This window comes from Colias eurytheme, chromosome 20, assembly GCF_061535395.1.
Source record: "Colias eurytheme isolate Ceu_HAF_F1 chromosome 20, ilColEury1 Martin Lab GWU primary, whole genome shotgun sequence".
NCBI classification, from domain to species: Eukaryota; Metazoa; Arthropoda; class Insecta; order Lepidoptera; family Pieridae; genus Colias; species Colias eurytheme.
In genome coordinates this window covers 8,256,245-8,271,013 of record NC_142999.1, presented here as the reverse complement: position 1 = coordinate 8,271,013, position 14,769 = coordinate 8,256,245, and the positions used below count along the sequence as shown (strand labels likewise).

At 30.8% G+C, this 14,769-nt stretch overlaps 1 protein-coding gene across 1 annotated transcript in view; it reads right to left on the bottom strand.

Moving 5' to 3' along the window:
• Nucleotides 1–1,123: 1,123 nt before the first annotated feature.
• The window catches only part of LOC149899801 (uncharacterized), a 99,407-nt gene continuing 85,761 nt past the window's right edge, over nucleotides 1,124–14,769 (bottom strand). Inside the window, exon 3 of the mRNA XM_090113699.1 lies at nucleotides 1,124–1,328. Coding sequence (XP_089969825.1) covers nucleotides 1,179–1,328 — 150 coding nt within the window. The 3' untranslated portion in view covers nucleotides 1,124–1,178. The remainder of the gene's footprint in view (nucleotides 1,329–14,769) is intronic.

The following is a 14,769-nucleotide window of genomic DNA, read 5'->3' as shown; positions in this document are numbered from 1 at the left end:
AACGCTCAACTCTTATATCGAAATACAACGTATAAATTCGTCTAATTTTCGTATATTTTATTGCTATATTAGTCCAAGAAAATAAGTAAAATTAGCGGAAATAAATCGTGTAGTTTTGAAAATCGCTACAGTTATTCCTTGACATGTCCAGGTGATCATATCGAAAGTCCTCAAGAGTGAGGGGTGAGCTAAGTGTGTAGGACCAAAGGACCCTTTTTTGCTCATAAATCTAAAACCTTTACAAATAGCATCACGGTTACTTCTAGGAAAATATTCTACATAGAATTTCCTTTACCCTTGAGGACTTTCGATATGATCTGGATATTTCAAGAACAACTAAAGCGATTTTCAAAAGTACACGAATTATTTCCGATAATATCCAATTTTCGGCTTAATTTTCTCGGGCTATTTAAAATTATGACAACATCAAAAGCGGAATGTAAGCATCAAAGCAATAGTTAAATTTTCACTAAATATTTCAAGTATATAGGTATAAAACATGAAAATTGTGCGTTTTACAATCAGTAATACATTATTCAACCTAATTTTTCAAACAATATACAAATAGTCAATTTAGAATTACGTTAAATACCTTTAATACTAAGCTGAGAATATACGTTTTGATTTATTAACAATTTATACAGTATCTCTACATAATTACATGGGCATATCAGTATACAAATAACTGCCAATGTTATATTATAATCACAGATTTAAATATTCGTTTATTTTTGGGTTTAAAGTGAATTCATGAAATTTCTCTGCTTGAATTAGATTACAAAATGATCATATTTTCACTTTAACATGAAGTCTGACGAAGACGATTAATGACGAATGTATTGAATTTGATATTATCTTGGTTTTGATGTGAATATTAAGTATTAGAGAATCGTTCATTCATATTATAGTATCAGATTTATTTGCACACGTAAGCTACTATGTTGTAAAAACATAAACAACAATTGACCTGTCCTCGACTAAAATATCTAGAACATTCTAAATCTGTGATTATAATATTCAATACTTATTCATACAAGATACAATTTGGGGTTGTTCCGGGACCTATACAAGGTCCCGATTAATTGACTCTCTACAAATGTGATATATATATATATATATATATATAATAACAGACGAGAGTATACTTAAAAATTAGATACAAATTTATGGCATTTTGTTCACCGTTTATTTGACAATAGTTTCCATCCAAGCATGAAGAGGACAGCAGTACAAATGGACCCGGAGAGCTTGTCTGGTATTATTGATGAGAATATTGAGCTTTCTGAAGATCCTTTATCGTCTGTACATTGCGGTAGAGCGGCATCCGTCTGAAATGATAAAATAATATGTTAAAAAAAAACGAAATTGTAAAAGACTTAAATTTTTACACAAAAATAGATTTCTGTTCACGGCTTCGCTGGTAATAATGTTCCTGATACCTAATGTAGCAAGTTTACATGACTTTTGTCAATTGCTAATATTGTTCTATTTTTGAGGTATTATTCTATCGTAGATTTGAAGTAATTTTAATTCATAATAATTAATAATAGTTGTAGTTGTAGAAGTAATTTATGTTTAGTGGTTCAGACGCTATAACGTAGTAATAAGACAGACAATTGCCTTCCTATTAATCACTACATAGTATAAAACAAAGTCGCTTTCTCTGTCCCTATGTCCCTATGTATGCTTAAATCCTTAAAAATACGCAACGGATTTTGATGCGGTTTTTTTAATAGATAGAGTGATTCAAGAGGAAGGTTTTAGTATATAATTTATTATGTTTTAGACAAAGCGGGCGAAGCCGCGGGTGGAAAGCTAGTAATACAATATATTAACGTGGACTAGTAAAAATAAACTTCATTAGTATAACTGTAAATAATAGCTCTACATCATCATTAAAATATTCATTAACATAACTCAAAAGTTCCTTAATGATTGCAATAAAGAAATGCAGGCAAATGCACCAAAACAACACGAATATAATTAAATTTTACAAGTTAGTGAGACCAATAAACTTAGTGCATCTAGAGTCTGTAAACACTGAAACTCAAACGGTTTACTTGGAAGCACTTTTTATAGATATTAATAAAACAATGCCCTCATAAAGTTTAGTACGTGAGTCGTAGAGTACTTTTATAGTGACGGAACGAATGCGATACGATTTTATTACGACTCTAATAAGTTGCATGAATCACTCTGTTTCATTACCTTACAAATATTATGGAAGTTATGGTGCAGTTTGTAAGAATTTTGTATAATGTAATCAAAAGTTATTTCTACCCCAATAATTTGTGATAGACTTAGTACAATTAACACATCTATTTGTGCCCGTGTTTTGTGCTCTAGTTTTAATTTTTAAATTTATATGATTCATCGTATGGAATGTAAAGCTTTATTATAGTGAAGAGCATTCCTTAACAATTAAATTTTTAAAGGAATACGATATTTTATTTACATTGCATGTCTCATAGTTGCCGGAACTCCTTACGTAGCCTGGTACGTAATATAAATAAGTCGTACTAGCTTTCCGTCCGCGGCTTCGCCCGCGTTTTCAAAGAAAAACCAGCATAGTTCCCGTTCCCGTGTGATTTCTGGGATAAAACTATGTGTTAATCCAAGTTACCCTCTATATGTGTGCTAAATTTCATTGTAATCGGTTCAGTGGTATTTGCGTGAAAGAGTAACAAACACACACCCTCACAAACTTTCGCATTTTAATATTAGTAGGATAGGATGCACATATTTATTTTAGTTTTCATTATTTTAGGATGTTTAAGAAAATAAATATAATAATTTGTATAGAAGATTTTTAATGTAATAGTTTATTTTCTTAGCATTAGGATTAAAATGTACCACTGGAAGATACTTGTTCCCACGACACAGGGAATCCTAGTGTGGGAGCAAGGGTTTTCAATTTCTATGCATCTTATATTTTTTGGAAATAAAGATTTTTGTTTATTGTTTATTGTTTATTGTTTAATTTAAGAAAATAATAATATCGAAGAAAATAAAAAGAGTTTTACCATTTTCATAACCGACATTACGATACGATATGTCGTAACGTACCAAACGATATTAAAAGTAATTCAAGAGAGTGATACACTTGTCGGTTTTATTGTTAGGATAATTCGAATGGTGTTTTTATTATAAGGGGTTGCGAATTACGCGTGTGTTGTGATAGTAGAGATTAGATTTTTAGTGGAGACATGAACTATAGGAATGATATTAGCATTTGAATTCACAATTGAAATTCGTAATAGGAATATGAAATTTACCTAATAAAAAAATAAAATAAAAATGATATAATACTATAGCCTATAGCCTTCCTAGATAAATGGGCTATATAACACCGGAAGAATTTTGCAATTTGGACCAGTAGTTCCCGAGATTAGCGCGTTCAAATAAACAAACAAACAAACTCTTCAACTTTAAGATAATTGTATACATAGCTGAGATTTGATGAAAAATACAGTTTTTCAATTGGAAATCGACTTACAGAGATGTTTTTTTCTGTGTTTGAAAAAAAAGCGATTGTCATTTCATGGCGCACAATTCTTTCATTTATTCATGTAATCTTCTCATTAATATTCAGTGTTTTTTTGTTTTAATATTAACATTTCTTGTGTGTTTCATAATTTGCACGGAATTTATTTTCTGTATACTGACTTGAGCTTATTTTTATTCATTTACTAGCTTACCGCCCGCGGCTTCGCCCGCTTTGTCTAAAACCCAATAAATTATATACTAAAACCTTACTCTTGAATCACTCTATCTATTTAAAAAAACCGCATCCAAATCTGTTGCGTAGTTTTAAAGATTTAAGCATACAAAGGGACATAGGGTCAGAGAAAGCGACTTTGTTTTATACTATGTAGTGATGTTTAAGTCCGTCTATAACATCGTAAAGACTAATAGAATTTCGCAATAGTAAAACTATTCAAGTGTTACAACGCTTTTAACGAAGTAAAATCTAATGCATATAGTGTTTATTTTAGCTATCTAGATCAAGTACACTTCTAAGTCATAAAAGTAGGTGGTGATGGAGTTTATTGCGATTTAGGTTTATTTATTTAGTAGCAATTGTAGGTTTTATTATATTTATTATTCAACTTCTTGGCACAGATTAGATTTTTGCATCTCCATTTAAAGACTTCAAAAGGTCTTCTAATTGGTCGTAAAATAAATCAAGAACATCAGATAAAATATATTATGTGAAATGCATCTCTTAACTTTATTTTGTTTTGAAAATAAAATAATCTCTACCAAAGATTATTAATAACAGATGATAGACGTAGTGAAGAACTTGATAAATATTGAGTCTACGTCGGTAAAATTGATATCCTTAGGATATATTTAACCTTGTGTTTTAAAAAAAAAAACACAACATTTTAACTAGAAGATACGTAGTATATTATTATTAGTCTGTGCTAGAAGTATATTAAATGGAAGGCACGTAAACATAAAACAGATAACACGATAAACATACAGACGAAGCTTATGAATAGATTATCTATACAAATTTTAACAGATGGTAAAGATACAATGGCATGACACACATAAAACCAAATTTAATGACATCACAGGTAAAACGCTCCCCTCAACAAATAAAATTAGAAAGAAATCCTCTTAAAAGATATCATTCAGATCGAAACGTTAGCGGTGAACTGTATAATTTTATTATACCTAATTTCGTTTCTAAATTGAAAACGCACCCGACAAATTACTTTCTCTGATACCGAAAAAATGAAACAAACATATACAGGGACAAACGTAACAGACAGGGAGAGATATCACCTGATTATCTTAACAAGAAAGGCGGGAAATCATCTACATTTGCATATACTTTGAGAGTAAATAAAAAGCTAAATTAAGTTGGCAAGATTCCTTCCCTGGAGGTTGCATGCAATTTTGAATTCAAATAGGGAGCAGATAAAATGCAAATTTGAGAAACTGTGATTGGAGTTTTGTATTGAACTCTGTAATAAAATCGAATAGTTTCTGATGATACAATAAATAAATATGGCGAAGTAGATAAACATCGTTTCAAAGTGGAGGTATCGTTTCCAAATATTTGTTTACTCAGCGAATGGTACGCTTTCGAGTTCAAAGGATTGTTGTTTTCTGAAGATTGTTATGCATATTTTATGATAACATCAGGTAACAGTAATAAAATATTTTCTTTTCCGTACCATGTACTACACAAATAAATGCTGAATTAAATCTTTCTCTGTTAACTACAAATTAATGGTAGCAGAGTTTGATAAACACTGCAGTAAAACAAAATTGAGTATTAATTATTGACATAATTACAAGATATAATAGTAAAAATTATGGATTTAATTATAACCTATGTTGGTATGGTATGGTAAGGTGTTGAAATGACAAATAACATACACATACATGAAGTAATTTCACATGTCCCATAAAAAACCAATGCAATAAGTACGTTGAAATCAAATACTCCTTCTCAACCGTATACACATTTGTATCCTACAGGTAAACAATGCTTGCAAGAACCGAACAAGCGTAATAATAAGCAAAAAAATACCTTTGAACCTACAATAGACACACGACAAATCGGTTCAAAGGGATTGGGGTGGATAATTTTCACTCAATACCGACCCAACGGCTGCTTATTTGAATCAAATAAATTTGAATCCTTCTCCCTCATACATAGAGTCTAATCTACCTAAAACAGAATTCGATCGAGCAGGCTATTTGCTCAAGAAAAGAGGTTTTATGAAAGGAGTCGTGAAATTAGTTATATTTAATTTCGCAATACTTTTTCCGTGAACACAATGATCGTCTGCTTATGCGCATTTGATATTGGAATATTAATATTTAGTCTGTGATCAAAGAGAATTGTGTTATTTAAGATTTATGAAATAAAATTGATTTAAGGCGAATTGATAAGATTCTTTTAAAATTTGTATTTTGCTTGAGAAAGGTAGAGAGAAAAGACAAATTGTATCATTTTTGGTAAGAGTGTTAGGCATTTTCTATGAAACAAAATCCTACCGATTTTAAGATAGGGAAACCACATGTAAAAACAATAGTGTAAACATTTTTAAACCAAAAATTATCACTAGCAGCGGAGATAAACTATTTTAAACGTTAATTCAAGTAAAATTTTAAATCTAAACTAAATATTATTAAGCTAACAATGTAGTTACGAAGACAATTCTGACGTTTCATTTGACGATAAAAAGATCTATCGACTTGAAGATTTTATCCTAGCATTCTGAGTTTTATTGCCGAAACTATGAATTCTATATCGATATCGTTAAAACGAGAACGCTTTATAGATAACTAGAGGTAATATTGGTATTGACAAAGTATGTCTTGGAATTGTAAAATTTTTCATTTGAGCGAATAGTGGTGGGACATTGTGGCGATATTTTTATCGATATTATTCGTATACCATATGTACATCACTATTTATGTAATGCATACTTGTATAGTAATACATTATCTGTGCTTATATCATATTATACAGCTGATTATTTGAGTTGGTTTATATTAAAAGTATGTACATAACATGGACTACATGATGGATGCAACATGACAATCGACATGTTTGTATTTATTTATTCCTTTCTTTATTCATTGGGAGTTATCATACACATGTTTGAAATAAACAAAACAACCTGCAAAAACAAAAAGAAACGAAGTGCCCGTTTTTTTAATAAATTCATATCATAACAAAGTCAAGTGAGACGGACAGTTATGGCACACAGAATCGTCACGACGCAATCTCGTAATAGCATCGTTAAAAACCGCGTGGGTAACAAATAATAATCTTCAAACGGAGAGCATCGATGCTCCACATGACGTTTACGATCGAACAAATAAATTAAATGCAATCGTAAAATGTATCGAGCGGTATCGACGCGTGTCACATCACTATAAAAAATGGCTGCGCTGAGCGCGTTGTCATAAAAACACATTGTTCTCTTTGCTTATGTAAACGTCTATTATTTATTTGAGATGTATCGTTGATTGTACTTATACATGTAATAGCTGTGCCGGCAAATGTTGTTTATTGATTCGAGAATATTAGATGTTGGCTAATTCTCAGATCCAGCCAATAGGCGCACGAAATTTCATGAGAATCGGTCCAGCCGTTTCGGAGGAGTACGGTAACTAAAGAGACTTTTATATATTGAGAGAAGATAGATATCGACGCAGAAATTACACAAAATATGTATATAAGTATGGTATGGACTGCACATTACCTATGTTGAAACATAAATATATTGTTACGTTGTTGATTTTATTTCTATTATATTATAATGCTCACTAAAATCGGCGATAAAGTAAAGAAATAATGCATCATGTATGGTCGTTTTTTTATATCGTAACATAATATTTCATACTATTATTTACGGTCAAGTCGTAGGGATTTCGGCTAATCTCTTATTTTATAGCTGGCAACATTCAGTTTTAACATCATTCGGATTCATAGATCAATAAAATAACTTCTTTTTTGTGCTATTATTGTTTGACGTTTTTCAGCTGATTTATATAAATCCACGTACATATTAACTGTTAACTTCATCTTTATTATGTTATCGTTTCCTTGGTATCAAGACGTGTGAAGTATGTATATTTACATTTTCTTCCATTTTTCTAATTTAGTTTAAGAATATGTCATTCGGTGTTAGATAGCTCATTTATCGAAGAAGGCTATAGGCTATAATATATCATCACGCTACGACCAACAGGAGTGGAGCCACGGGGGTGAAACCGCGGGGAGCAGCTAGTTAACTATAAACATTCTTCATTACATAAACCCTGTAAAAAAACCGCAAGGAAAAAATCTCAAATGAAAGCCAAACAAACAATGCGAAATAAATCAGATACACTAAACATCAAACCATTACCTTTAACAATCCCCATAATTTTTATTCTCAGTATTAAAATGTCCAATTACCACTAAACTCGATAATAACCAGCTTTTATCTGAACATCGTAAAATAACTCGATTTTTCATAAACGATCGAATTAACATGCGCACGCGTCTGTCTAATAAGTCATAAAAAAGAATTTTCTGGAAGTTTATGACGTCATTGTTAATGTACCGACATTTATTGACTGTTAAAGTGACTAATGAGGAACGGATAATAAAATAATGCAAGATTAGAGATGCATTGCGTTAATTTTATGGTGGTATTAAAATTATTTTTATTTTACAGGAACGTTAAATGCGCCATTTTGAATATATTTGCCTGTCACGTTAATAATAGTGCCATGTTTTGATATGAAAAAAAAAAAATACTTAGATAGGATTATTATTTTTTTTTACGTATCCAGGAAAGATCTTCTAGTATAAGACAGTAAGTCATGATTGATCCTAAATGACAATAAAAATTAACATACCTACATGAAAAAACTTATTCTGTGTAAGTATCTCAATATTCCTGGTCAAATTAAAACCAATATTAGATGGATCGAAAGTTTACTTCAATAAAAAACAATAAGTATCTATATTATATACTACCAAAGATAAAATATTATGTAATATGTACTATATTATATAAGTACAACAGATTTAATTGAACAATGCCCACTTTTTACAACGCCTTATAAAAGTTTATTATTATTCCATTTGATTGTATAACAAAGAATTGCAATAAAATAAAATGTTTCGCTTATCTTGAATTATAACAAAGTGTACAATCGCTCATCTTTTTAACAATAAAAAAGTTACTTGAAAAATTTTACGCGCCCTTTTACATCTTGCTTTTTAAAATTCGAACGCCGCCATTTTCTTTTAACGTTCGATTTTGTTAGGCATTTAAAGATAAGCCCAAATTACTGTGATATAAAAGAGAAATAAGGTAGAAAGGTGAGTGTAAATCTAATTTATTTTTTATTGTGTTTTTTGTTTTGAAAAATGTAAGTAAGCACGTATAATCTTTCAGGGCATAATAAAAGGTGTCAGTCAAAAAGAAAAGTGCAATTTGTTACAATATAACGATTAATTTAACGATCCTTCGGAAAATTATAATATTATGTACTTTGCATAGATATAGAAGAAATATTATTATTCTGAAAGATAGTTTTTCTTACCCTACAAATACAATAATCATTTTTATACTACACTAGCTGTCCCGCGGTTTCATCCGCATTGCTCCGCTCCTGTTGGTCTTAACTCTTAACGGGATGATATTATATACCTAGCCTATAGCCTTCGTCGATAAATGGGCTATCTGACTCCGAAAGAATTTTTCAAATCGGACGTCAGTAGTTCCTGAGACTAACGCGTTCAAACATACAAACAAACAAACAAACTCTTCAGCTTTATAAAATTAAGTATAGATTATAAAATTATAAAATAGATAAATCTCACAATTACTTAAATGTGGACCTAAATATGTAACAATAAAACAAATATTTCTATATAGACATATACGACGACATAACGAGTCTAAATTTAATGACTACATAACTAAATCCAACGCTTATTTTAACAACTGATATGAAACGCGTTTTCCATCTCCCGATATAAAAAAATCGTTGGTCTTAAATTTAATGTTTTTTTTTTATTGTTCAGATTACAATAATACTACAGGGGTGCGTTTATATTCGTGTGTAAATGCCATATATATGTAATGCCTATTTATTAAAATTTCATGATTTCTGCCAAATGTTGTTGTGTGTTAAAAATAATTGAATCTACATAATATTTAATATACCTACCTAATTATTAATATTTAACAAAAAGCTTCTTTTTTTACTGAGACAGGACTACCTAGTACCTATATTATACACCTGTGGCTACTGGCTTGTAAGGAAATAATCCTAAGAATGTATTAACTTTTAGAAAAATTATTAGCCCAAGGCGAATAATTTATGAGTAATATCCTAATAATTAAGCTAGCGGTCCGCCCCGGCTTCGCCCGTGGTACCGACATGTTTTATAGCCTATGTTGCTCAGTGAAGATGCAGCTTTCTAATTGTGAAAGAATTTTTGAAATCGGTCCAGTAGTTTATGCGTGAAAACCATACATACATACATACAAACCTTTCCTCTTATAATATTAGTGAAGATAAAGTTGGCAGTTGCCAATTAACAAACATATAACAATTTTACAACATGTGTTGATATGGTAACACGTTACGATTTATAGATAATAAACATAAGGTAACACATTTGTTATGAAAATATTTTACGCAGTCTGAGCTTTAAACGGTTTATATGCGAATAAAGAAGTGCGCTCGTAATCTGCCTACGTTTTATTGTAAAATGTATAAGATAATAAAATGTTTGCATAGAGTAAGTAACCACATGGAGTATTGAAAGTACAGACAAGTACATGTTTTTGAAGAAACATCCATTATGCGATTGATGTTCTGAATTAAATAAATAAATCATAAAAAAAATAACAAATTAGAGTGACCCAGGCTCCTAAGATAGTAAGCACTGTTTTTCAGGAGCCTGTGTCTTCCATTTACAGTTACACGACTTGAAAAAAATCAGTGACAATTTAAATAAAATTTGTACAGTTTTAACTCGATATTTCTAAAAAACTAGCTGTGCTCCGCGGTTTTACCGTAGTGCACCACTCTTTTTGGTCTTAGCGAGATGATATATAGCCTATCGCCTTCCTCGATTAATGGGCTATCTAACACCGAAAGAATTATTCAAATCGGATCAGTAGTAACCGATAGTAGTACGTTCAAACAAACCCTTCATCTTTATAATATAACTATAGATTTTACACTTTTATGAGAAACACAAGGGAAACGATGAAAACTATTTTCTATAATCTGTCTAATTAGGGTAAAAGCCGGATAGTTGCGCCAGTGGGATACTTGCCGCAGTTTCGAATACACTATGTTACGGACATTAGTGGCAATAACGCTTTACTATAGTTGTAAGTACTCCTCCCGCAGACCTCAGTGCCACGTCAATCGTTTGTGTAGACGCACGCGTTTCATCTGTGCGAGCGAAATTGTTCCGCGGTGAAACTTCGATAGGCGTTGAAACTATATTGGTAAGTCATTTGTATTGAATATTTTTGTTACTAATTGTGATTTCAATGTAGTTTATGTTTCTTTGCGTGCATTAGACTTTAAATTATACTGCTAATTACATTTTATTGCAAAATATTGTTGATTTATTTCGCAAATAAAAAGGGCAAGTATCCGTATCAAAAAGGATAGTCGCCTTAGAAACTTGTGCGGATAGTTGCTCTCGGGGCAACTATCCGCAACTACAAATTCTTTCACTAGCAAATATTAATATTATTGCGTTTTTATTGGTAATAAGGCATCTCCGTGCCGGTACAATATTCATTTCGCTAATTTTTTATTTAACTTCCAGGAAAATACCCTGTCCTTGATTTTGAAAATGAAAAAAGACTAGTGACTCATATACTAAAGCTCGGAGACGCAGGATTTCCTCCTGAAAGAAATACAATTCGTCAGCTAGCTTACCAGTTTGCCGAAAATTTGGGGTTAATATAACGGCTGGGCCACAGCCCACAATGGTTAAAAAGCTTTCTGGAAAGAAATCCCGAAATAGTTTTAAGGCAAGCTGAGGGTTTATCAATTGAAAGAGCGAGGGGTCTCAACAAGAAGACGTTGCAAAATTTTTTGATCTACTTATTAACTTCTGTCTTAACTGAGAATGAATTGCTGGTTAAACCAGATGGAATATTTAATATGGATGAAACTGTATTGCATGCGATGTGGAAAGATGAAATCCCTCGCTTCTGATGGTTAATGCCAAATTTGATTGCCATATTCTTCTTCTATCTTTAAGATAAATATCAATAATTTTACTAATATGTGATTATAACTAATTTAGAGGCTATTTTTGTTATATTGTTATAGTTTTATAGAAAAAAAATGTATAATGTTGATTAGTTCTTAATTAAAAAGCAAAACAAATAATAAAGACTGATTAAGTGAATTGATATAAATTTGTTTTTATTTAAAAAAATATTGTGAGGCATCTATCCCCTCACGAGGCAAGTATCCTCTGAAGTTTTATTTACGATAGGCAACTATCCGCTAGATTAGGCAACTATCCTTCATTTGAGAGGTCAAATAAAACAGGATTTACTCAAAACCTTTAATAATTACGTTTAATAAAATAGGCTAATATGATGGTTTAAAGACCTATCTTTTGATATACATGTTTCATTATTCTTATTAAGTACATAATTTTTCATAATATAGCTTTTTTGAAAAGTGGCGCAACTATCCGGCTTTTACCCTACTATTTATAACATGTTTGTAGTGTTCAACATTTAAATCAACAATGTCGAATTTAATAATATCCCCAAAACTGGCTGTAAGTATTTGATTTTAACAATCCCATCAAAGGAAACATAAATTCCAAATACAATTGCAAAGTAATATTAAATAAGAAATGAACGTATTTCATACAAACATACAGATACGAATCATAATGAAATCGGAGGAGATTCTTTTGTCAAAATGTTTTATTGGATTACTTCTTTCCTGTAATTCATGCATATTTGAAATTAAAACTCCCCCTGGTAATGTGTCGTGAATTTTCTTGAGAGAAGTCTTGGATTTGATTTCTTACAAGATATACAGATGTAGAGCAGGAATTTAATATTATATTGTATCTATACTAATAATTTAAGCTGAAATGATCGTTTGTTTGTTTAGTTGCGCTAATCTCAGCAACTAATAGACGGAGTTTAAAATAAAATTGATGCACACATTTGTATAACATCTTTTACAAGTTATATTAAGTATATTAAATTAAAACAAAAAAACATAAGACCACAACAAGAGCCTACTAAAACTTTGTTAACCCATGTATTACTATAATTCATTAATCCCGATAAAAAGTTCTTCTAATTACTAATATTCAGTCAAAATCCGAAATAAATTACCACCCATTCTTCATTGCTAATAGTGCACGAAAACGTTAAATTAATTGCAAGAAATCGTCTCAAAAACATTAAATTTCAATGCTCGGTTAGAAATTTCATATGCTCCGGTGTACCATAACGATCTAGTTTCTATTGTATGTGGTCATTCCCATGACAGAGAGAGTCTTATATAGTCACATTATATGTATAGTATTATACGTACTTACTATACCTACATTCATTTCTCCAAATGGACACAAACCATATTTTTAATTCATGTTAAAGAAAAAGTAAACATAGTCTTATTTAATCTGTAGAAATTAAAGGAATTTTAGCAATGTTTAAAATCAATCTGGATTTTGATAGTTTTCGGTTTTGTTTTCGACGACAGTTTTGAAAAAGATAACATACAAAAAAAATGTTATCGTAATGGAAACATAGCTAATTTTTACTTTCAAATGACAAGACCAATAATTAGTAACAACTAACAAGGACAAGAACAAATTACAATAGAAATAATTCATAACTGAATAACGAATTCTGTTCGCGAACAAAGGTCTTGAAAAACAGGAAAAAAATTGGCGTCAAAACATACTTGAGGTATTAAAAAATCTTTCTAATTAATACCATCAGCGATATTGAGCGTTCGCGCGACGCCTCTCAAAATCTCAAAGATGCAGTGACACCCGTTTTTCATAAATAAAAAAAGAATTAACGTTAAAAAGTCAAAAAACCTCATCCACTTCGAGTTAATGATACGATACGGCGGGCGACGTGAAACAAAGCTTCGGGACTCTGTTACACCAATGTGTAACTCGCTGTATTGTGTGTAACGTGTAACATGGTGTAACGATGGTCAGTTAAACTTTCTTAATTTTTAATTTTACGGAAATTTAAATGTAAAATAATGAAACTTATTCTAAATTATTGAAAACAATTGCTTCCTTTTATATATTTTAAATATTATTATTGAACTAAAGAAAATTATTTTAGTACAGTTTCGTTCTGCTATGTACAAAATCGAAGAAATTAAAATACCTAAAGAATAGAAAATATTCCTATTCTAACGTGGTTTAGAGGATCTGAAACATAATACTAAACAAATAAATAAAATACACAAAAAACCTCTGAATTTAATTCCATTTCAAGATCATTTCCACCGCTCCAGTGTAAAAGCATCCACACAAAACTTCAAGGTTCGAGACTTGAGACCGTCGCATCTAGAGATGTCTCGATTTTTTCTACTCCGTTTTCCTCGAGTTTTCCCACAAAAACCTCTCGCTTGGCTTCCTCTACAACCTTTAACATCGAATGCAGAGTGCTTTGTGCTGATATACTTTTTATCCTTATATTACGACGCCAAATCAGACATACCAACATTTGGGGTATACCGTATAAGCGCTGGTTATGTACAATTTTAATCGTAGTAAGTGATGTCGATCATTTGAGTCAAGACGATATTTTATTTGATGGAAAAAATATGAAGATTCTAAGTGTCGTTTCGTCATTTATTTTCTATTCAGTGTGACGTGAGGTCAAAACTTTTTGTCGTTTCAGCAAAATAGTATTGTAATGGGTATATAAAATAAAATGAAGAAGATTAAAGTTTGCATTTGGTAATAGTAGATAGGTTATTTTATAAACTTGATGATACGATGTTTATTGTTTACCTACTTTTAAGTTGCCAAAGGATGCCTTTGTTTATAAATCCTGTAAAAGTTAAAACAAGTCATAACACGCATTTTAGAAATTAACGAAGAATTAGAAGTATGTTAATATTATTTAGTTTGTAGGTATGTAATACAAATACATAATAGTTTTTTATATTCTGGAATAATTCGTATTTACGCTGCTGAGTTAATTATGAGTGTATATGGTTGATTGGTCAAATTGGAGCTAATTAGACAGTTTG